The 23,795-nt window shown below is 41.7% G+C and overlaps 1 protein-coding gene across 3 annotated transcripts in view; it reads left to right on the top strand.

Annotated features, from left to right (window-relative positions):
- The window catches only part of PTPRB (protein tyrosine phosphatase receptor type B), a 109,956-nt gene that overhangs the window by 7,151 nt on the left and 79,010 nt on the right, over positions 1 to 23,795 (top strand). For 2 of the 3 annotated variants that reach the window (XM_078076288.1, XM_036119309.2), the window contains exons 3-4: positions 3,715 to 3,971; positions 21,285 to 21,558. In XM_078076288.1, coding sequence (XP_077932414.1) covers positions 3,715 to 3,971; positions 21,285 to 21,558 — 531 coding nt within the window. Of the gene's footprint in view, positions 1 to 3,714; positions 3,972 to 20,467; positions 20,876 to 21,284; positions 21,559 to 23,795 lie in introns of those variants that run through there. The other variant, XM_036119312.2, reaches the window with a different exon arrangement.

The following is a 23,795-nucleotide window of genomic DNA, read 5'->3' as shown; positions in this document are numbered from 1 at the left end:
ATTTTCTATCTCCAAAATGTGTCCTGTTCAAGTTATTCTGTTTTCAACATGCTTGAAAGTTATTTGTATCATTTAAGGGAGGGGAACTAACAAATTGTGTATTTTTATTATCGTTATACAAAAATCACATTTCTATTATTGATCATATCTGAGCTAATTCATAGATTAACTGATAAACTAAAATATGTGTTGTGTTTTAAAAATATATTTTCAAAATATGGTCTTGGTACGGTACCATCATTGCAAATCATCTTATAGATGAGCTCTTTACAACTTACGTGCTAAAATCTATTAAATTGGACCCGGGATGGTGTCTCTTATCTTGAATTGTGTTCTAAGAGGAATTATGTATAATGTGGAAACAATGTGGTAGCAATGGTACAATAAAGCTTTTTAAAAATAGCTTCAACATATTGTTCCATTGTGTAAGAACTTTTCCTTGCATGTGTCAAAACACATCTTGCTCTTTCATGAACTGTAAAATGTATATACCTTTTTAAAGAACATCAGAAGAATTTGTAGATACCAAAACATCCAAAGATCTACTATTTTTAATATAATTTCATAGCACCCATTTCAACAGAGTTCAGGAGATGAAAAGATTAATGTATTTTGATTGCCTTATATATTTCTGTAATGGATTTTCTCTCCTCCCATTTACTTTAAAATCCTTCAATACCCATGTAAAGAATGATTAGAATTCAGTTTGGCTCATATTGTGTATATGGATAAAACCTTATAGTTAGAGATATATTACACTCACTAAGAAACTTAGACCTGCAGGTGCTGGTTCCCACACCAAATCTCTTAGTGAAGGGCCAAGACTTCAATATGCTAAGAAGCTCCAAAGGGGATTCTGATGCCTACCAGAGTTTGCAGACCACTGCTTTAAAATGCACAAAATTTGGAAATTGAATGTTAAGACTAAAGTTTCTTTCCTGCTTCTTAAATAGCACAAGTTAAAAACACAGTCACAAAATGAAGGGGTACTGGCCTTGGATATTCTCTAGATTCTTTCTTTGGAAAAAAGGTAGTGGCCTAAAAAGGAAAATAGGCTTGTTTCATTTGGAGTGTTTTAAAAATACATTTAGAAGGTTAATTAAAGACAATCACAGAAGACTGACATTTTTTCCATAAGATGTTCCAAAGCTACATGTAATGGTAATAAGCTATGTTATTCACAGAAGAAATTTTAAGAGTGTTTTGATCATTTATTTAATTTTGGGAGAGTCCTGATTCATCCATTGAATTAATCATGTAAGTTGACTAATAAAAAAAAGTTCTTAGGATAAGAACTTACCAACTGCTCCTTAGTGAAGAAGAGTAAGCATAGGTTGACATGCTAAGACACATAATTACATGCTACATATCTGGAAGCTTGTTTTTGTCCTAACCCATCATTAAATTTTTTTTTTTGAGGGTCTGAAAGCTAAAATCGTCATAAGTGGTAGTCAACTCAGAGGGTCAGCATTAGCCAAAGCTCAAAATAACCAAAATACTAATCGCCACATACAGAAATGTTTATATCCCAACAACAGGCAAATGTCTGCTTGAAGGAACATTCTAGCACCTAATTCAATTAAGACTGCAAAATTAAGACTGCTTCTTAGAGTTTATCATAAAAGAATATAGCTAATAGAACAAGTGGGTTTGTCATGTACAAAACATCCCAGGGATAAATAAATCTGATCTATGTTCAGAGTGGAGACGTGGGCACAATAACAGTGGGGGCGGCACAAGATTCAGAAGGAAAAAACAAACAGAAACTAGTGGGAATGTCCAAAAATCTATCAAAGTCTAGGTCTAGTAGATGTACAAGTAGGGTTGTGAGGTATAATACAGAACCTTGGATTACATTTGCATTTCAGATAAATTACAATTTTTCAGTATACGTATATTCCCAATATAATATGTCATATGTAACATAACCTTTGCAATATTGTATATTTGAGATATGCTAACTATTCTGAATTATGAATTCTTTGTCCGAAACTCCAATTTAACTGGGCATCATGTATTTTTATTTGCTAAGTCTGGCAATGCCCCCATACAGGGTTTGCATGACCTTCCACATCTCAAGGGAAGGATGCTTGATAGTCACGATTACTTCATGAAATTTAAGAGACTAAAGAAGCTTTAAGAGAACTGCTGATGTTCACATCTTACTAAATTTTAAAAATACTTTTTCTGTTTTTATCCTGTTTTTGTGCCTTATCCCCCTCTTCTTTATACTCATATAAAATACGTCAGTTAAAATTGGAATGGAAATAAATGAGATTCAAAAGAGGGCTCAATAAGGTGGACCAAAACAGGGAAAAGGCCAACATTACTAGCCTCTTCAGGGGACTTTCACCAGTACCTAGTAGTTGCTTAAGAAATGGCTGTGGGGCGCCTGGGTGGCACAGTTGGTTAAGCGTCTGACTCTTGGTTTCAGCTCAGGTCATGATCTCAGGATCTTGGGATCGAGCCCTGGGTCAGCTCTGCGCTCAGGGCAGAGTCGGCTTGCAATTCTCTCTCTCCCTCTCTCTCTGCCCCTCCCCTCTGCTCTCTCGCTCTCTTTCTAAAATAAATAAATGAATCTTGGAAAAAAAAAAAAAGAAGAAGAAATAGTTGGTTGAATGAACCACTAAAGGAGTGGTGAAAAATAAAATCTTTTGTCTGCCAGTTTGTAAACCAGAAACTTTTCAAAGTTATAGTTATCTAATTGGGCAAGATTCTATGTCCCGGGAAACCCTGACATATAATGGAGTTGATAGAAGCATCTAAACATACCACGTCAGCCCCTAATTTACAGACCTTTCCAATGCTTCATATTGTACAATTGTTCTCTAGGTCTTGTTACACAAAGTGTGGTCCAAAGACCATCAGCACCAGCACCGGCATCTCCTGGGGGCTTGTGAGGTCAGGTTCTGATAATCTTCACTGAATCAGAATTCGCATAGTTAGCAAGATTCCCAACAGATGGAGAGCACGTTTTAAAATTATGGCTAGGTGAACCTAATTCATAAATCAATTATTTTTAAGTATGGACAATTCAGCCTTGCAAAGTAAAGCTATAAATTAACTGCACCAGCTCGTAAGCTTTAAATCACTTGACTGTCCTTCCAGCAGATAGGGAGCTTAGAAACTACAACCATCCCAGGATCTGGTACTCACACAATTAGGATTAGAAACAGTTTACACTGTGGTAAGAGAAAGTCATTGCTTTCCTGGGAATCATCAGTCTTCATGACGAAGTTAGGTAAGTTGTTAGCTGTGATTCTCAGCCTGGTATTTTGTTTAATGACCCCTTTGAGAAGTTGAATGAAAGCTCTGAAAGTTCCCCACAGAAAAACAAAGTATCCATGGACATATATTCAGGACTTGGCAGGAAGTTTTTCAAGATTCACGGACCCCCTGAAGCCAATTTCGTGACTCCCTCAATGCTCATAGAATAAATTTAATTCTGTCTTCTACACGGAGCTGGGGATTTGTGGTAGCAGTTTCCACAACTCCCCTGACCCTGTGATATCAATAGACGGATAAAGGATGGGTGGCTTGAACAGGGCAAATTGGCATTGTCACACTCCAAGACCCTTGATTTTTCATATAACTGAAACTCATCCACATGCCTGTTACGAAAGATGTCTTCTTTTTCTAAAGTTGAATTGCTTTTATGTGAAGAATCCACAAAACATGAAGGTAATTTTAGCAACTGTCCTTTCTTTACCTCAGCTGTCCTGGGAGCAGAAGTTTCAGTGAGGAGCACTAGAAACACGGCTCCGCCCCAAATCCCCACTACTTTAAATGCACTTCCATATAGCCCGGAACACCTTATTAGGAACACCACAGAGGCCTTCACCAGAAGTACAACAGAACACTCCAGCCACAACAGCAGACAGAGGCAGCACCCCGATCTGCAGATGACTGGAATTACAGAGACACCTTGGGTCCCCTGGACTATTCGGCCCTTCTCCAGCACCACGGAACAGGTAAGGGGAGAATGGGTGTGGAGGGTGACTTAGAAGGGTCTCAGAAAGCCCGTTGCTTGAACAGATTCCCTCTGCTGGCAATGCCATTACTCAAGTGGGTGATTAGGTCCTCTGTGTCCTAGCTGCTAACGATGCATGAATGCATTTTGCGTGATGAAAAAATCTTTGAGATAGAACTAAAAGTTCTACATCTTTATAAGGTAAAGATAATTAGGCTGCGATGTCAAAACCACACTCCTGCAGGTTGGCCACATTTCTGAACCAAAGTCAGGGTTCACAGTCTTAGGCATCACCTAAAAACAGGAAATAGAAATTGACATCAGTACCTTGCAAATTTCCTGCGTCTACGTCACAGTCGTTTCTGCTCATAAGAGAGTGGTCTCTTTGTGACTCTTCACAAAGCAATGGAAGGTTCAGGAATCTATGACTGATTTGTGAACATGGTCAAATAAGCTAAGTCACGTACCAATTCCGCATCGGCAGCCACAAAAGGACAGACGGGTCCAATGCCTGGGGAGCAGCGATGGTGCGGTCGTAGAGTCTGCTCACGTAGTATTTCAGCTTGAAGTGTTCATCCCCTCAGTTCTGCTTACCACTCAGGGTTATAGGCCACCCTTTGGGGCAATCATAGTGTCATTCCAAAAGAGTAATTTGCAAAGGCGAATAAAAAATGCTGTTTCATTTGGCAGTCTTTAGCCATTTTCTAATAAACCAAATAATTGAAAGACAGTAGAAGCCCAACACTATGCATATGACTTAACATCCATTTTAGGGCTTTGCTTTCTTTTGCATTGTGCAGAATTTGCTATTGTGTATGGTTCCTGGCTAGTAAGCACATACTTCTTATTAATCACAAAGCGTTGGTGATTACCAACACTGAGCAACTTGTGGAACTTTGTTTTTATCTCCACTTTTCCTTTACTATAAATCTTGCCTGCAAACTGGTGCTTCCCTTACCTCTGAATAGAATTTAGGAAGGTCTCACGACTTTTCTGGATGCTCTTTATATTACTTTAAAACCCAACACTCACTCTCAACCCATTAACAAAGATATTAATTTCGGGAGGTAACCCAGACTCTGAATTCAATTTAAGTGTTAGCTTTTCCTCTCCTATCACCCCATCCCTTTGGGCTTGAAGTAGGAAAAGGGAACTTGACCAAAATCTCCCACTTCCCACCTAGCTTTTTACCCACCTCTCCTACCCTGATCATTACGGGTTCAGACCTGTCTGGGCTTAGAAAGTGGGGAGGGGAGACAGGAAATGAGAGCAGGAGAACTGGTACTTGAGGTTGCCATCATGAATTGGCATGGTACTCTCCCTAAATCTCCAACTCCTGAGCCCTTCTAGCCATGGATGTCAGTGAGATTTGCCAGTTATTTTGAAATTGAATGCTTCTTGGTGGAGCACCTTCTTGTTTAGGTTGAATGTGTCTCAGCCAAAGTGTCATTCTAACATCAGTTTGTAAGAGTACTCACATCTGAAAATATATATATATATATATTTTTATATATTATATATAATTTTTTCCACAACTAACACACAAAAAATTAAGTGTATATTTTAAGTATATAGCATATATTATGCACATATATATTAGTACAGAAAAAGAATTAAGCATAGATCGTACTGATATATATATATCATATATATCACATACTATACTGATATCTATATGAAGTATGTCAAATAAGAAACATGCTGAATAATAACTATAATAGAAACATATCTGCCTGAACACTCAAGGATTGCCTTTTAGCAAAACTATTTCCCCATTTTTGCTCACATTTGACCATTGTGAAACAAACACAGAGAGAGCTCCCAGGGGTGGCCAGGCTCTACTGGGATGAGTCAAGGACACCGAGCTCCAGAGCTCTGCGGCCGGCACACTGGCCCTTGGGCCAACCCAGCACTGTGTTACAGAGCTCATGTGACCTAGCGTCAGAGTTGGATTTACAGGTTCAGGTCATGGTAAATACAGAGCAGGGTGTGTTTTGGTTTTTGTTTCTTTGTCTTTTTCTAAAGTGAAATCCACTGCAATGTTTATGAACTCCCAGATGGGGCACCAGAATGACTACATACTGAGTATTCATCAAGTCATGACTCATGTCCCAGTTTTTCCTTGAAGCTCAGGCAAAATCTTAACCATGTCTTGGGAAGATGAGTGTGTAAAAGCTATGATCCTTCCAAAGGCAGTTTCTAAAATTCCAGTTTCCATGACTCTAATGCTTTAGTCAAGGCATCTCTGCTAGATCATCATTTGATTTAGCATGAACATTTACTCTGTAACAGTTAATTATAAATAGCTGTAGTTAGATACTTGGAAGGGAAAAGTCACTTGAGAGGTAAAATTCCTGTCCTTTGAAAGTAATTTTGAAAGATACTCTATCTCAATACCTAGAAGAGCATAAAAGAGAAATAAAATCATTCAACTTAATTGCTTCAAATTCAGTAAAAAGAAATTCTTTGTGTGTCAGTTGTTTTCTTTATCAGATAGCCCTGGTCTGTGATGATTTGGGATTGACTTAGTATAACTAGGCTGTGAGTTGAGGTGGTCTGTTATCAGGTGATGATGGGAAAAATCCGAATGTGAGGATAGGAACTGTATTTATTCAACTTTGCATCTCCAGCATCTGAACGTAGTGCTTAATACGTTATAAAGTTTGTAGAAAGACAAAGAAAGGTGTGGAATGGAGTGAAGCAAAATGGGGGGGGGATGGAATGGCATGAAGTGCAATGGAGTGGAATGAAGAGGAATGGAGCGGAATGGAATGGAATGGAGAAGAGTGGAATGAAATGGGATGGTGAGGAGTGGAGTGGAGTAGAGCAGAGTGCAGGGAAATCGAATGAGGAGAATGGAATGGAGTGCTGGGGAAATGAGTCGCTTGAAGTGGTATGGAAGTGGGTGGAATTGTTGACCACTTGGGTAGCAAATGACCCATCTACCATCAGTGTCCTGGTATGATGGTCATGTTGAATGGCCATGCACCTTTTTATTGCCTTAGTGTTTTAAAGTTGGTGTGTGTATATAGAGTTGAATATTTAATACATAATAATATAGTGTTTCATTCAGGGGCTAATTCTCCAGTTCCTTTTCCTCCCTTCTAATTTCCCCCCATTTCATCTCTTAATCACCCTTCAACTCCCCCCCCCAAAAAAATTATAAGAGAAGAAAGGGGAAGAGACATTGATGACTGTTCAATTTAATAACTTTAGAAAATGTTCATCAACTCAACAAACTTTTCTTGAAGACCTAACTAGTGTCAGAACAAAGTGGTTGAGAACTCAGTCTTTGAGGTCAGACCCCTGACTCTGCCTCTTACTAGCTAGTGACCTGGCAAATTACTTAAACTCTCTAAGCCTCAGTTTCCTCATCTATAAAATGGAACCTCTACCTCCTAGGCTGTTACAAGGATTGGGAGAGATAATGCATGTAAAATGCTTACTACAGTACTTGGTCCTTAGTAAGCATTTAGGAAATAATAGCTGTTATTGCTACCTTTCACTGAGACACAAAGATAAATGACAAAATTGTTGCCCTGAAGGAACTCACTATCTGCTGTGGTGTTGAGGGAAATAGAAATATACACAGGCTCTTATGGAATACAAAGCAAGGTGCCTAACTAGTGTGAAGGTTTCAGGAAGTATATTCTGGTAAAAGGAATATCTGAAATAAACCTAAAGGAGAATAGAGTAACCTAATAAGAGGTAGGGGAGTGGGAAGGAGAGAGGTGGAGGAACTGGGATGGGATGGAATAGAGAGTTAGAAAGTGATTTCAATTCTTACCTAAAATTTGCATTTTAAAGAAACTTGGGGATTTTATCACTTTAGTCCAATCATCTATTCTGTACTCATTTATTTTGTGCTTTCTATTTGCCTGACATTATGGGGGATGTGAGAATAAATAATAAATAAAATCATAATACAATGTAGTCAAAATCATTGCATGTAGGACCAGCACTCTGCTAAGAATGTAGAAAAGATTTCAACAGTGTAAGAGCCCTGTAATCATTTTCCCATGTACAGAAATTGAATGTATATTGATGAAGATCTCAAATACATGTTTTCAAATGGTGTCTTCATCCAGAAATAGTCAGGAGTTCCTACTTGTTATTTTAATTAGTGACACTATTAAATTATCTGTCATTCCTTTGGTTCCCATCACATGTAACCACGAGGTAGAATTTAGAACACTTAAACCGAAATAGAAATCTAGAGAAGAATAAGAACTGAAATACTAAGATTTTATGCTTGGAAATGCTATGTATGTCATTACTACTAATTAATGTTTATGCAGTGACCATAGTGTTCTAGATCCACAATCAAAGGATGAATTGGGGTTGGAACATGGGGCTGGAAAAGTGGCATGTATTTATGTCTTTCCCTTTTGTCAACAGTCTCTCTGAGTTATGAGGAATGAAACATGAAGAGACACTGTGCAGTATCTACAAAGAAGAGAATCTAGGAGATAAAAATAATATCTAAGATTTGTGTGCCAGGAACTATGCTAAGCACTTTCATTTACTCTGGGAGGTGGGTACTTGTATCCATTTTCCATCACTGTATAACAAACCACCCCAAAACTTAGTAGTTTAACAAAATGACAGTTTACTATTTCTCATGATTTTGTTGATTAGTTGGGTGGTTCCTCTGCTGGTGTCACCTGTGCTCACCCTTGCAGGTGCATTTAGCTTGGAGGGTAAGCTGAGCTAGAAGATTGATAATAGCCTCCCTTGCATGACTAGCCATCAGTGCTGGCTGCAGGATGGGGCATCTCAGTGCTTCTCCACATGGCCTCTCTTCCTCTGGTAGGCTACCCCAGCTTCTTTACATGATGGTTTAGGGGAGTTCTGCAAGAAGGAAAAAGTGGAAGCTACAAACCTCTCGAGGCCCAGGTTCTAGAATCACATATCACTTCTGCCACATTCTGTTGATCAACGTGGCCAGGTCAGATTTGAAGGTAGGGAAAACAGACCTCACATTTTGATGGGAAGAACTGCAAAGTCACATTGCAAAGGGCCACACATATTGGGTGGGACGAAACTATAGCCATTAAATAATCTATCATGGTATTTATTATTGTTGTTGTTACTATTATTATTATTATTTTGCAGATGCCTAGCTTAAGTTTAAAGAGGTTAAGGACTTGCCCGAGGTCAAATGATTAGAAAACAGCAGAGCAAGAAAAAGAGCACACACACACACACACACACACACCCCAGCACACTTGCTCACTTTACGCTCTTACCTAGAGCTCCTATTAATGAAGGTAAATACCAAGGAGGACATAATTTGAAACAATTACTAGTAATGCTACTGCAAAGTTGTCCTAGTTGACCCTTTGGGAGCAGAATTTTCCCTACTTTTCTCTTTTCCCCTCATTCCTCACATCCTCACCTGCCGGTGTGAGGGGTTGGCCTTTGGAAGGCTGTAGACTTGGGTCAGTATGTGGTTTCAAAACTAACTCTCTCCCTCTCCCTTGTTCTCGCTCCCTCACCCTGGACATGAATTAAATCATCTAATACCAGTCATGTGCCTAGTAGTGCTGGAAACCCCTGTGTAGTTACTGTTAGCTACTGTTGTTATCCTTACCATGATAATAGTATTATGTAGCTGTGTGTGTCTTTACAAGGACAAAGTTGATGAAACCAGAAGCATGTCTACCATATGAGTTAGGAAATAATCTAGATCAGTTGTTCTCAAAGTATGGACTCCAGACCCAGAACTTAGACCTACTGAATCAGAAACTCTGGGTGTAGGGCCCAGTAATCTGTGTTTTAACAAGCCCTCCAAGTCACACAGATGCACTTGAAGGTTAAGAACCACTGACCTAGACAAATCTGGTCCCTGACCAACAATGTCTTCCTCATAGAGTTCTAGATGCCTTAGTTTCCCACAATTGATGGCACTTTAGTGCGTTGTGTTATGAGGAGGTGGGCCAGGGTGCTATAATAGCTAAATAATCAAGTAGTGGAAATTAATTTATCTAATTACAGCCTCCGCTATTCCTTCACAGAGGGTACATTCTGTAAGGAATGGGGCCTAGGGTGGTTAAGCGGAGCCTGGGCAGATAGGGAACTGCTGCTAGACCCCAGGGTCTTTGTGGTAATTAGAAAGGTGTGTTTCCAGGCACACAGTTCCACCATGAATGCACAAGACATGGTAGTGGGACATGGGCTGGATTCCAGCCCCAGGCACACTCTCAGCCAGGCATCCCCATATACCACCCACACTAAGATAAACTGAGTCTGTGCACTGGCCCAGTTGCAGATGAAGCCGGATGTAGGCGTCAGAAGTGTGCCCTGCATCGTCCAGCCATTCGCTGTGGGCAAGGTGAGACAGGCAGGGCTAGAGGCAGGAATCTGTTGGGGGACTTGAGTGATGGGGGGCAGGAGGAAGAGTCAAATGTGAAGTGGCCTCCAAAGGGATAGAGGGTGGACCTTTGACTTCACTTTAGCTTCAAAATCTGACCAGCCTCTATCTGTTGTTTGAGTAGTGGACTCTAAAGAGATGTCTAGTCTGGACCCCCTCTCAGCCATGTGACCTTGATGGAGATGGTGTGATATAATGGTAAAGGGCCAGGGCTCCCATGTTGCAGAAACCTGGTTTAAATCCTGGGGGCGTGGAATCTACTCAACTCCAGTCATAATTGCTTCCTCTTTAAAATAAGGATAAATAAGGGTACGCTGCCTCACAATGCAGTTGTGAGGATTAAAATCTGATTAAGTGAAGTGCTTAGTCCATAGACCACACGTGATAAGTAGTTGATCATTATAGCAATTAACACCAGCTTCCTGTTTCTGCTTCATCATTCCCACCCTGCCTGCTTCACAGAGTTGTAAGAACCAGGGAAGCTGACATCATTACACGAAAATGCTTGGAGAGGAATACCATGTTGAACACGAATTAAAAAAAAAAATGTTCCCGGTTGGTTCAGATTCTGCTAAAGATCCATGAATCTTGTTTGGAGGCACACCTCCTTCTTCCCCTCCCCACCCTGCCAGGCCCTGGCCTGGGACAGGGATTGCGTTTCCTCCGTTCATGAATAGCCATTGTGGTACAGCTCGGGCCTGAACTGTTCTGTGCTTCCTTCCATTTGGCCTTCAAAGAGATCACAGCCCACTGTGAGCCTCCAAATAAGTAACAAGGCAAATGCAGAAAATCCCCACCTCCTCCTACCTCCCTCAAGTCTGGGGTAACCTCCTTTATTGTGTTACGTGAAGTATAGAAGGGAGGTGTCCTGCTGCCACCAGTCTTCTGTGGCCAGAAGAACTAAAGAGAGAACAATACTCCCCCTTTACTGAGGCAAATACCTAGAGGGAGAAGTGCAAAGATGTAGCAAAAAACAAACAAAACAAAACAAAACAAAAAAACCAAAAAACCAAAAGACAAAAACAGAAAACCATCCCCTAATCATTCCTCATGAACAAGAACTCTTAGATTGTCTAGTGTGCTTGGGGTACAATACAAGCAGATTCTGAGACTGCGACAGGGCAGAAGGGTCATTCTGAGGAGTAATATCTTGTGTAAGGGATGTATTCCTAAAGACTCTAATTTATAATTAGCATCATTCAAGCCTAATTCTGACAAAGATAGTTTTCTTAGCTTGCCAGCTAAAGTGGATTGCCATGTGCCAGTAGCATAATACGGTCTATAATTTACTTGAATTTAAAGCCCTCCAGCTTTAAAATCGCAAGGATTTTTCTTTTCTCTGCTTTTCTTTTCGTTATGATTTGCATTACTTTCTATTTTGTGTGCGCGAAAGTTATGTTCATATTTTGTCACAATATAAATCATGTGCACATAAAAATGCAACCATGAAACAGAACATGTGCATCGAAATGGGCTCCTTAACACGCCAGGATTTCTCTGGCACATTGGTTTCCCTGAGCAGATAAGTGCTGATGCAGTGGGGAAAAGAGCAAAGAAAGGGGGAAATGATATCAAAGGAGAAAGGAGGATGTGCTAATTGACATAAGAAGTCTGTGGCTCTCAGTCCGGGCCTTACATACATCAGAATCACCTGGGAAGAGTTTTAAAGATGCAGATTCTAAAATTCTGCCTCAGTCCTACTGAATCAGCATTTACTAACACAGGACCTCAGCACCTAGGGTGTAAAAATCTCCCCATTGATTGTAATATGTGATTAGGTTTTCGATCCCTTGGAGAATAATTGAATAATCAGCTTGTTAGAACAAACACTGACTGCAAGAGAAGGGGAAAAGTCCTTCTGGAGAGGTATAATCTGAATGGAATCTCAAGGAAATATCTGACAAATGCAAACGGAGGACAATGCTATAGAAAAACTGACTTCAAAAAGATCAATGTCATAAGGATCATTTGAAAAAGCTGAGGAATTGTTCCAGATTAAAGAAGATTAAGAGACTTGACAAGGAAATGCAATACAGGATCCTAGGCTGGATCCTTACTAGAGAAAACAAAAAACAAACAACAACAACAACAAAAAAAACCCAAATGCTAAAAAAGGCGTTATTGAGACAACTAACAAAATTGAAATATGGATTGTGGATTAAAGCATTATAACAATTTTGAATTTTCTGAATTTGGTAACTTTACTGAGACTACACACTTAACTCAAGATATACACAACCAGCTCCAAAAGGTTAAACGTTCACAGGTAAAAACAGTCTACACGGAGAGAAGGAAAGAACGGGAAAATGAATGTGGGAAAATGTAAAAAAAAAAAACAGCAACAGAATTAGTGGGTCTGGGTAAGGGCATATAGAAGCGTTCTGTACAACTCTTACAATGTATAAGTTTGAAAAAATAAAAAGTTTAAAAAATAAAAAGAGTAGTTTGCTTAAGGGCTTTTAGAGGGTAGAATCCGAGGGAGGCTACAGTGTTAGGGATAGACTAGCAGCTCCCACCAAGACCTGGCTGTCTTGTTCAAGGACCAAGGCGAGAGAAAATGGGGGCAGAGGAAGAGGAAAGCAAGTACCACGAAAGGAATGATGATGAATTTGCAAGAAAGAACAGTAAAGCCAAGAGTCAGAGCTGGAGGATCAGCCAGTTGGTAAGCCTGAAGATAAGCTAAAGAGCTCTGCAAGAGACGAAGTGCTTTAAATCTCTGTAACTTCGCCGGGCTGCCTAGTGATTGCACCAGCATATCCCACACACACAATAGCAACTGAAAAAGGGAAATGCTATGAATTCCAGGAGCTGTCTTTAAAGCAAAACTCCTTTCCACTCTTCCCACACTTTGGGGGAACAGGCAACAGAAAACTCCCATTGCTAGATCCAGCTGAGATCCCAACCAGGTAACCTGTTGGGGAGGGACATGGGAGGCACCTCTTTTTCTACAAAGCTCTTCTGTTTTGGATTTCTAATAGATGTCGGCCAAGAAGTACACCCCGTGTGCAGAGCTTTACTAGGTGCTTGCCCTTCATCTGTGTGTCTGTCAACATTTGTGTTTGCTCCCCTTTCTGCAAGGCTGACCTTGCAGTCCAGAACAGCACAGCTGTGGAGACAATACTGAAAGAGTGGGCTTTGCCAAGAGTGTTGACCCTAGTGATCTGACTTAAGTGACCTCCTGATCATGTGAGAAGCATTAGATCTTCCATGGAGTAGGCAGGGTCTGTCCATTTGGAGCAGGGGCTGACTGGTCACTAGTTTATCCCAAGGCTTATGTGCTAGGTATTCTTAGATTCTGTGATGCTAAGGGCTCGGGGTCTGCACTGGAGAGCTGAAGAATGAAATTGTGTTTCAGATTTACGAATACTTAGTCATGCCCTTATTTAGTATGGAGCTATGAATGTTTCCTCTGTCAATAGAAAGTAGACACTGAGTCTCCACAACCTGGGGATGTGGGTGAGATAATGAAGATACATGGGCTCTTTGCTTCATGAGGTTTATAATCTAGGTGACAGTTTTATCATTACATTTTTGAAAACATGATAAGAACCTTTGATCTTCCACTTTGATCACTGTCAGCCCCAACATCCAGGGGACTCTAGGATGCTCTGTGTCTGCCTCCTCCAGCAGACAAGGGGGGGGGAGGCTGTGGGGGGGGAGGCTTGGGGGGAGCTATAGGGAAGAGGCAGGCAAGAATGTGGGCCCAACAAGCCTCCATCCCTTTTTTTTTTTTTTTTAAGATTTTATTTATTTATTTGACAGAGAGACACAGTGAGAGAGGGAACACAAGCAGGGGGAGTGGGAGAGGGAGAAGCAGGCTTCCCACTGAGCAGGGAGCCCGATGCGGGGCTCGATTCCAGGACCCCGGGATCATGACCTGAGCCGAAGGCAGACGCTTAACGACTGAGCCACCCAGGCGCGCCAAAGCCTCCATCTCTTGATTTTTTTTAAAGAAAAGTCAAAATCCAGATTTTTTTTAATGTAAAATCTATTGTTCTCAACATTAGCCAAGTATTCTTTTTTTTTTTTTTTTTCAAAACAATGTTAGGGGGCGCCTGGGTGGCTCAGATGGTTAAGCATCTGCCTTCAGCTCAGGTCATGATCCCGGGGTCCTGGGATCGAGCCCCACATCGGGCTCCCTGCTCAGAGAGGAACCTGCTTCTCCCTCTCCCTCTGCCTGCTGCTTCCCCTGCTTGTACACTCTCTCTCTCTGTCAAAAATAAATAAAATCTTAAAAAAAAAAAAAAAAACAACGTTAGGATCACACTATAAAATCCAGAAAAGGCAAGCGTGCTGGCCAAAGAGTGAGCCCTGTGTTTGCGACCTTCAGAGAATCATGGGAAATAATGCTCTAGCAACAGTGGTACCCAGAAAAAAAAGAGGACAGAGTCTCCACCCTCCAATCATTGCTTTCTAAGATAGATGAACTAGGTGATCATTTCTTTTTGTTTTTGTTCTCCTTTTCCTGAGAGCCGGTGTTATCCCTGCTTTGTCTGTCTACCACGCTAGGGGCTAGGGTTTGGATGTTGGTCTAGTTCCTGAAGCTGGAATGTGAAGCAGCCACGCCCACACAGACCCAGGATGCCTTAATACCTTGACTTTGTGAGCAGATGGTTTCTGGGGGGTGGGGCAGTGGGGACTGAGAAGCAGGAGTGAAGACACAGCCGAAGCTGCTGAGGTTGAAGATGTTATAGTCACACCTAGTTTTAAATCATTATGGTGACAAAGCTGTGACAAAAGCTATGCAAAACCCTTTTCCTCCAGATTAAAAAAAAAAACAGTAACAACAACAACCTAGGGGAGGGGAAGAGGGTGAGAAACCAGTGTAGAAAAAAATACCAGGAAACCTTAGAGATGTGTCTGCTGAGAGAGATGGTGGAGCCTGGTGCTAAAGACATATCCCGCACCCTCCCCCTCCCTTTCGGGACTTAAAAAAACCTTGGCATGGCCACCAGCCAGAGCAGCCCTTGGATGTCTTTTGTGCTCATCTACTGAAAAGTTTCTCTTGGGTATGAGATGGGAAGCAATGGTAATTTACTATCATTTGGTTTTTCTCAGAAAAAATTCTCATCCATGGACTTTGTCATACTCTAGCATTACTGGGCGCTCAGCATCCGTGATATATCGGTATTCATATAATATTATTACCATTGAATAATCATAGTATCTAACATTTGTTGAGCCCTTTAGCCAAGGACCATGCTTTACACAACACGGGACCTTGTCATTTAATCCTTACAACTCCTACCCCCCCCCCAATGCCTTTATTATTTCCATTTGCCTAGAGACCTATGACCTAGGAAGCATATGACCTAGGAGGATAGAGAGATTCCTTGAAGTATAAGTATTCCAAAAATGGTATCTCTAAACACAGAAGAGGATAGTCACGGTTCTTAAAAAAAAAAAAAAAAAAGCTGCTTATCAAAATTACCTTACCTTAAATTTAATGCACCTCTTTTTAAATGCATGACACCTGCTAGTTAAAATGTATTCATTTCTGTCATAATTTATTATTGAGCCAGTTCGAATTAAAACTTAGAAAAGGATTCACCATCTTATAATCATTTTTAGTGGGCACATTCCCTGATTGCTAGACTTTCTTCTTTTTAACAATATCTGGGGAAACACACATGAGGGTCTCATGACAAAAGTACTTCCTCGGAGAAAAAAGCATCAGAATTGACCCATCATCTAATATTTATTAAGTCTGCTGCATGTTGATCCTTTTTCCTTTAGCATCCACATTTTATTTTTATTGAGAAGTTATAAATATCAAATTTGTTCTAAATATATGTAATAGAAAAAATATATTTTATATAACATATAAATAGGCTTATATATTATATGAAATATATTATTATATATTATATCACCAATTTACTTATTTGACATCTTCTAAAATAGTTTAAGACCTTCTAAATCACTTACCTAACTCCTTGTAACCAGAGAGCTCAGAATTTAAATTTAAAAGAAAAAGAACAATAAGACATTATTAACTCTCTTTACTATAAAACGGTATCTGGTGCAGGGCTTTAAAAAAAAAAAATGGCTCCACCATGGCATTTTTGATCCCTCAGGTGTGATAAGGCCTAGAATTTACATTTCTGGCAAGTTCTCAGAGGATGCCGCTGCTGCACTTTGAGAACAACCATGCGGAAGCATAGGACTTCCTCCCCCCTCTCTTTTCCTCCTTTAATCTTCCCTCCCACCTCATTCTCTTCCAAATCAATCTTCTCTTCTTTGATTCCTTTGCCCTTTCTCCTTTTTTCCTCTTCTCTTTTCCGCCCTCCCTTCCAAGGTGGTATTTGAGGCTTCCAGCAAGAACATGTTTATAAGGACTTGTTTTGAGTATTTATCCACATAACAATATTTACTGAGCAGGTACAAAGATTCCTTCCTGCCTCCCTTCCTTTCTTCATTCATCCATTCTTTCAACAAATATTTGATGAAACTCTTTTATGCCAAGCTCTATGCAAGAAGAACAAGATTGCCCTAAGAGAATTCTCCGTATGCTTGGGAAAGGCAGGCAGTCAGAAGCATATAAGGCATTATATTACTACCAGGTGTCATTAATGCTCTGAATTAAACAAATGGATTGCTGAGATGAATAATAATAAAAGGACACTTTTTCCTTGTGTGGTCAGAAAGGGTCTGGCCACACTGGGGTGTGTTGAAGCTGAGACCTTAAAGACTGAGAGGAAGATAACCAAGCAGAGAATCCGGGGAGGAGTGGTCCAAGAAGATGAAAAGGCAGGTATAAAGGCCCTGAGGCAGGAAAAGGTCAGCTCTGTGTTGGGGTGTCTCCAAACCCCAGGCACACGGTAGGTTCTCAGTCAATATTTGCTGAACGAATGAGTAAATGAATTATCAGACCCAGGCCCCTGGAGCAAGGAGGCAAGAAGAGAGGCCAGGTCATGAATGGCTCTTTAGGTTATGGGTGAGGAGTTTGGATTAACCAATAACTTGAGCAATCTACTCTGCCCTTCCCTCCTCCCCGCAACCTTTCCACACCCACCTCATAACCTCATCTACAGTAGCAGTTCTCAAAGTGTGGTCCCCGGAGCCCTGATGACCGGTTGTTTCTCATTCAACATCTGTGTTTATAAGCTGACAAGAGCCGTGCTCTCATCCATGAATTCATAATTTATGACTATGTAAATTATAACAATTAATTGCTATGACAATTTGTTTAAAAGGCAACTGTTTGTCCACTCACGTCTAATCAGAAGCAGCCCCACCCTTCCCATGCGGTCTGGGACACGTTTCCAAGTGGCAAAGAGAAGTGGTCCCAAATTCCTGGAATGCAGTAACCTCCAGAGCATATGCAGTGTCATGATGCAGGATAAATAGGTTCAAAAGAAGTTGAGGAATTCCAAATAAAAATGAGAACAAAGAAGAAGAATGAATCAATTTATTTATACTTTGTAAAGTAGTTTCAAATAAACTCCTCATAGAAAAAAAAACAATATCTGGCAACTTTCCCCAGTCCCAAACTGCCTTGAATCCATTACAGTTCTCTTTAATTTCTCATATTAATATAACTGTTTTTTAAAAAGAAAAATGTAATCAGTAAAAGCCTAAGTTTAAACTTTTCCTCATTGTTTCACAATATGCTAATCCTTATGGGCTATTTAGGATCCACTCACTTTGGTGGGAACTCTCCTGTAAGCCTAAGATTCTCCAGGAAAAAGAACTCGGGGTTATATGACTTTGGAAAAGAAATGTCTATGACCACTACTGGGCCTTTGCTTCATGCATTGCTATGATTCTTCATATACATCAATAGTAAAATAAATGGCAACACATGATTCTAAATATATGTGTCTCTGATACAAAAATAAAAGGACCCTATTTAAAAAATCTTCTTTTCTTAATTCCTATTTCCAAGGGCATTATTAGCAGATCACTGCTAATAACCTAGAATTTGGAAACATCTAAACTGTATTGTAAGGATTTTTTGTTATCCCCTTGCTTGATTAGTCCTTCAAATTTTGCCTTTTCTGATGCATTTGCCTGCACCAAAGGAAGGATTATAGGAAGAATGTTAGACAGTATGTTGAAAATGAAATATAGTTTTTAGATTAACTTATAGGGTAGGGTAGGTTGTGGCATGCAGTGTTTAAAAAGAAAAAAAAAGATGGTGGGCAAAACTTCGAGGGGATAGGATTTATTGAAGATTTGGGCAAAGGACAGAAAATAGAATTTAGTATATTTGGGGGAAACTTCAAATCTGCGGGGCAATTTATGAGAAAATTCTATAAACCTCAATGGAAAAGACAAAGCAAGAAAGAAACTGCAGAAGTTAGAAAGGCGCAACCTACGTGATGGTTGAATTTAAAAGAGAGGGGAAAAAATGTGATGGGGATGCAATCTATTACCAGGTAAACCAACACCTGGACAGCACATAAGCGTTTACAAAAGGTGCTTTCACATCTGTGACCTTATTTATTCTTCATAACAGCTCTGGGAAGTATTTAGAGTGGTATAATTCCAGTTTGACAGACAAGGAAGCCACATTGTTTTCTGAATACAGCAAGAAAAGAGAAAGGTAATGAATGTTGAGAAGGAACGAAGCTGCAAAAAGACCCCTTTAAGGGCTGAAGGCAGCCTGTCTGTAACAGAGAGGAGGGGACCACCTCTGATGCTGCAGAGACGTGGGAGGCTGTGAAAAGCCATTGAACGTGGGGGCAAAATACAGAGGGCGAGAAAGGCTCTCTTGGAAGGCAAGTCATCTGGGCAGAGAAACAGGAAAGATTCTGTCTTCCCAGAAATACACGCAGTTCAGGTTTGCCCTTTGAGCGTTTGCTAACTTGAAAAGGAGATTTGAGATCACTGGTCTGGCTGCAGATTTAAAGCCCATAGAATCTCTGAAGGGGTAGAAATTTCATTTTTTCATTCAAAGGTTTCTTAAAAACATGTTTTCTGAAAGAATCGAAACAATTTTCACTTTTTTCTCTTATCCTCAAAGTAGATACAGTTGATATAGAAGTCGATACTCTAGCTTTCTGTAGAATCTGCCTATCTGAGAAAGAAGGGAATATGACATTCTTCTTATTGATTTAGCTCCAGAGTATTTGGTTTTGAAAATTAAACTGTGAAATCTCATCTCTTCTGGCAGTTGTCAGAGAAGGCACCCAAGAAAAGCAATTGAGCATTATAAAAGTTGTTGCCAGATTTTGCTTGTATCACCTGTGTACAATTAAACATTTTTGCTCTTTGGTTATTAGAAACTCTTTTAAAATCCATTTTCAGATACATGATGATTCGGATACTGAGGCAGTTGGGCAGTTGCTAAAAAGCTATAGTTAGTGCTGGAAACTGAGTAAATTCCAGTTTTTGTAATAAGTGTGGGAACTGAGCCATCAATAGTGTTTTCCTCAAAGGAAGAGTTTTACTGCTTTCTTATATTGCTTGGACAATTATGGATGAAATGGTATTAACTACTGGATGGTCAGTGGTGAAACTGCTTTGTAGTTTGCTTTGTGGGTTGAACAACTGGCGGTGATTACATTTGTTCTTGGTCAGCAGCATTTGCGTAAGATTTAGGGAGGACACCGACCTCTATACAAGAGAAAGGGGAAAGTGAACGGGCAGAGAAAAAGAAAGGTCAAGTTGACAATGGACAAGATCCTTTGGGGGTCTTTTTCTCTTGCTGGTGTCAGGGGGATGTGCATTGGGACAAATGACTGCTTTGAGGTGAGAAGGGCAAAAGCACTCTAATAAAAGGCTTCAGGAAGGAGTGTAGGCGACCTAGGGAAATCTGCTGTGGTCAAGTTTAATCCTGGGAAAAGAGGCCCTGGAGAAAGCAGATGAGGAAGATAGGAAGGAAGATAGGGAGGGGGAGGCGCTGGGTGTGGAGGGAGGAAGGGGGTGGGGGGGCTGGAAAGTGAGAGGGAGCAAGTACTGACTGTGGCTAGGACGGCGGGGAGGAGGACCACCGAGTGGGAAAAAGTGAAAGTCGCGGGAGAGGAGGAGGAGGAGGAGGCAGAGCTCGGTGGGCCCGGACGGGACCCCCGGCCAGGGGGGCGGCGGCGCCGGGGCAGCGGGGGCAGCGCGGCCCGCCGCGGGCCCCCTTGGCAGCCTCAGGCGTTGGCTCCTCGGGGCTCCCTCCCTCGCCGGCGCATTGTTCCTTTGCCGGGAGACGAGGAAATTGCCTTTTGATTGCGGAAGTCCGCGGCCGGGGCCCGGGGCGAGGCAGCGCGGGTCAGCATGGCAGCGTGGGAAGGGCGGCGCGCTGCCTGCCCCCGCCGCCTCTCGCGTCCGCAGCCCGCCCGGGGCGGCAGCAGCAGCGGCGGCGGCAGCGACCGCGGCGGCCCCTGCGCGTCGCCAGCCCGGAGGGAAGCGCTGTGCGCCCGCGGGGCGCGCTGAGCGCGCGCAACAGGTGCCCCCCACCCCCACCCCCCCGCCCCGCGCCGGCCGTCGGGGCCGCCGGGCGCCCCAGCCGCTCTGCTGAGTCGGGGTGGTGAGCGCTGAGCGCGATGCTGAGCCATGGAGCGGGGCTGGCCTTGTGCACCGCGCTGAGCCTGCTGCAGGTGAGTGGCCCGAGGGAGGTGGCGGGCCGACGCGCCCCTCCCTGCTGACGACCAAACTCCCAGTCGGCCGTCCGGTCGCCTGGGTCGTGCTTTGCAGAGGGAGATGGCCGAATTTCTTCCTCTCCCTGGGGAAGAAAGGTCCTCTCGTGAGCCCTCCGGCCAGACTGACAGCTCATCCTACTGTCAGAGGCACCGAGCCGCCCTCCGTCTCCAAGCCGCTCCCCAGAAAGAGCAGGCCAGGGAGAGAGTTGCCACCCACCTCCTCCGCGGGTCTTTCCTCGGGCTGGAGGGCAAAGGGCTGGGCTGAGGCTGGGGCTGAGGGCTGAGGAGGCGGCTTGGGGACCTTGCTATGGACAAGTCCCGGGACGGTCTAGACGGCGGGCTTCAGCTGCTTCTGGTTCCTTTGCAGACTGGACTGGGGGAGCCAGTGAGATGTAACTTCACCCTGACGGAGTCCAAGGTCTCCAGCCGGTCCGCGTCTCTCCAGTGGAGAACTCTGGGGTCACCCTGTAACTTCAGCCTCATCTATAGCAGTGACACGTCAGGGGTCGCATGGTGCCACCCCACACGGATAGACAACACCACCTATGGATGCTACCCCAAGGATCTGCAAGCGGGAACCACCTATAACTTCAGGATTGTGTCTCTGGATGGAGAAGAGAGAACTGTGGTCTTGCAAACAGGTAAAGGGTGACAGGTGCAGTTGGACGGCCAGGCCACTCTGGGCTGAGCCCTGCCTTTTCAAGCTGGTGTTTCATTTGAGCTCCAGGCATACAGAAAATAAAGGTAAAAATACCTGTGAAGATAAATATTGACCAAGATTTCTAGTTTCCTCAGATATGGCCAGAAGCAGCTTGGTTGACTTTTAGAGATTTCCTTAGTGCTGAAGACAGCGGACTAGCTCTTTGAAGGGGGAGTGCAGCAGAGAGGAGCTGTGGGCTGTGGAGGGAGTTTGTTAAATTTGCTAAAACGGTGTGGTTTGAGCTTCCATCACATTAAACTGTCAAGCCCTGGAATAATTTTAAGCAAATGTTTTTAGAATAAATAATGGAAGTGCAACGATTAGGGATATGCCTTTCCTCAACTTAGTTTTATTTTTGGAACCAGGACATAAAATCTTCAGGAATAGAATAGAGCCATTCATAGGGGAAAAATCAAAAAGTCCTTTCAAATGAGGGCACGAAAATTAATTTGTATAACTTGAATAACTAAAACAGCGTAGTATCAGAGACGGTCCTTTGGTTACTCTGAACTTCAAGTCACTTACTTTCTTTACAGTTTTGGTAAACCCTTCCATGTGTATATAGGAAGAGTTTGTCTTTCCTGCGTCAGTTTTCTTGTCTGTAAAATAAGAGTGTCAGACTTGGCCGTTCAGGTCCAAGTTCTTACCAAGTGCCAATGACCTAGGTAGGGGGCTGTCATACTCTAACCTCGTTATTCCTGTCAGCTACCCATTCCATGTGCTCTAAATTCTCTAACAACTTTGATGTTTTGTGACTTCATTAGTCTTCCTTTTAACATTGTCTTTACTGGTTGCAATAGTGAAACTTCACTTCTATTCAGAAAGTCAAATTTCACAGAAAAATTCTGGAAGTCAAATTTTAGAAGTGTGTTGTCCTTACTACTCTTTCATGTTCAACCTGAACAAAGATGACTTCCTTAGCTATCGGTCTTTAAAAAGGTGTGAGGGGCGCCTGGGTGGCTCAGTTGGTTGAGCGGCTGCCTTCGGCTCAGGTCATGATCCTGGAGTCCCGGGATCGAGTCCCACATCGGGCTCCCTGCTCAGCAGGGAGTCTGCTTCTCCCTCTGACCCTCCTCCCTCTCATGCTCTCTGTCTCTCATTGTCTCTCTCACAAATAAATAAAAAATCTTAAAAAAAATAAAAATAAATAAATAAATAAAAAGGTGTGAGAACTTTCAGTTCTCAAGGCAGTTACAGCAGGGTCAGGAAATGTAGCTGGGTTCATGTAGTAAGTCAATCAAATATTCATACTCTTCTTTTTTCGGAGAAAAATTAAGAATGCCCAATTATATCACTTGGCTTACTTCAGATGAAACTTTGAGATAATTTCTGAGATTTGCAGGAACTTAAATTGAAAGGAAACAACACTCGTGAAGAATTTGGTTATGTTTTTATATGGAATCAAAGAGAGACTGAAATCAACCACATAATTAGAACATTTTACAGAAGTTGAAGTGGTTATGTTTTTAGTCATGAAGCTGCTGGTCTCTTGGTATGGGAGGATAGTTTTGTGAACACTCAGATTGCTAATGCTGTGAAATTTATGACATAGAACTTCCAGATGTGTTCATTGCATTTGTTAAGGTGTCTGTTGAATGGGGCAGAACTATTTTTAAAAATAGGAAAAAGACTCACTGTGGGTGTTACTAGTTAGAATGCGCTCCAAGTCTAATTATGCTTGTAGGTGTTCCAAGTCCAAAGACATTTGTGAAATGTAAGAAATATTTGCATTTTATTGACTATGTTGAGTTAAAAAAAGACTTCATCAGCATTCAGGTTTTCATCATTTTTCTTAAAGACTTACTTTTTACAGTATCACAAATATACTTTTCACCACAAATTCTATGAGCTCCATGATAAATGTGAAGGATGAAATTTGCAGGTGATGGTTGTATAATGATATTTTTTCCCCACACTTATTTGTATGATGGTGTAATGCTTAGGATCCTCTACATTTTAAAAATAATTTTATTTAAATAAACATTTTTATTTTATTTATTTATTTTTAATGTTTTACTTTTTTTTTAAAGATTTTATTTATTTGACAGAGAGAGACACAGCGAGAGAGGGAACACAAGCAGGGGGAGTGGGAGAGGGAGAAGCAGGCCTCCCACCCAGCGGCAAACCCAATGCGGGGCTCTATCCCAGGACGCTGGGATCATGACCTGAGCTGAAGGC

Source organism: Halichoerus grypus, chromosome 6 (genome assembly GCF_964656455.1).
Source record: "Halichoerus grypus chromosome 6, mHalGry1.hap1.1, whole genome shotgun sequence".
Classification (NCBI taxonomy): Eukaryota; Metazoa; Chordata; class Mammalia; order Carnivora; family Phocidae; genus Halichoerus; species Halichoerus grypus.
This window is presented reverse-complemented; position numbering and strand designations above follow the sequence as displayed.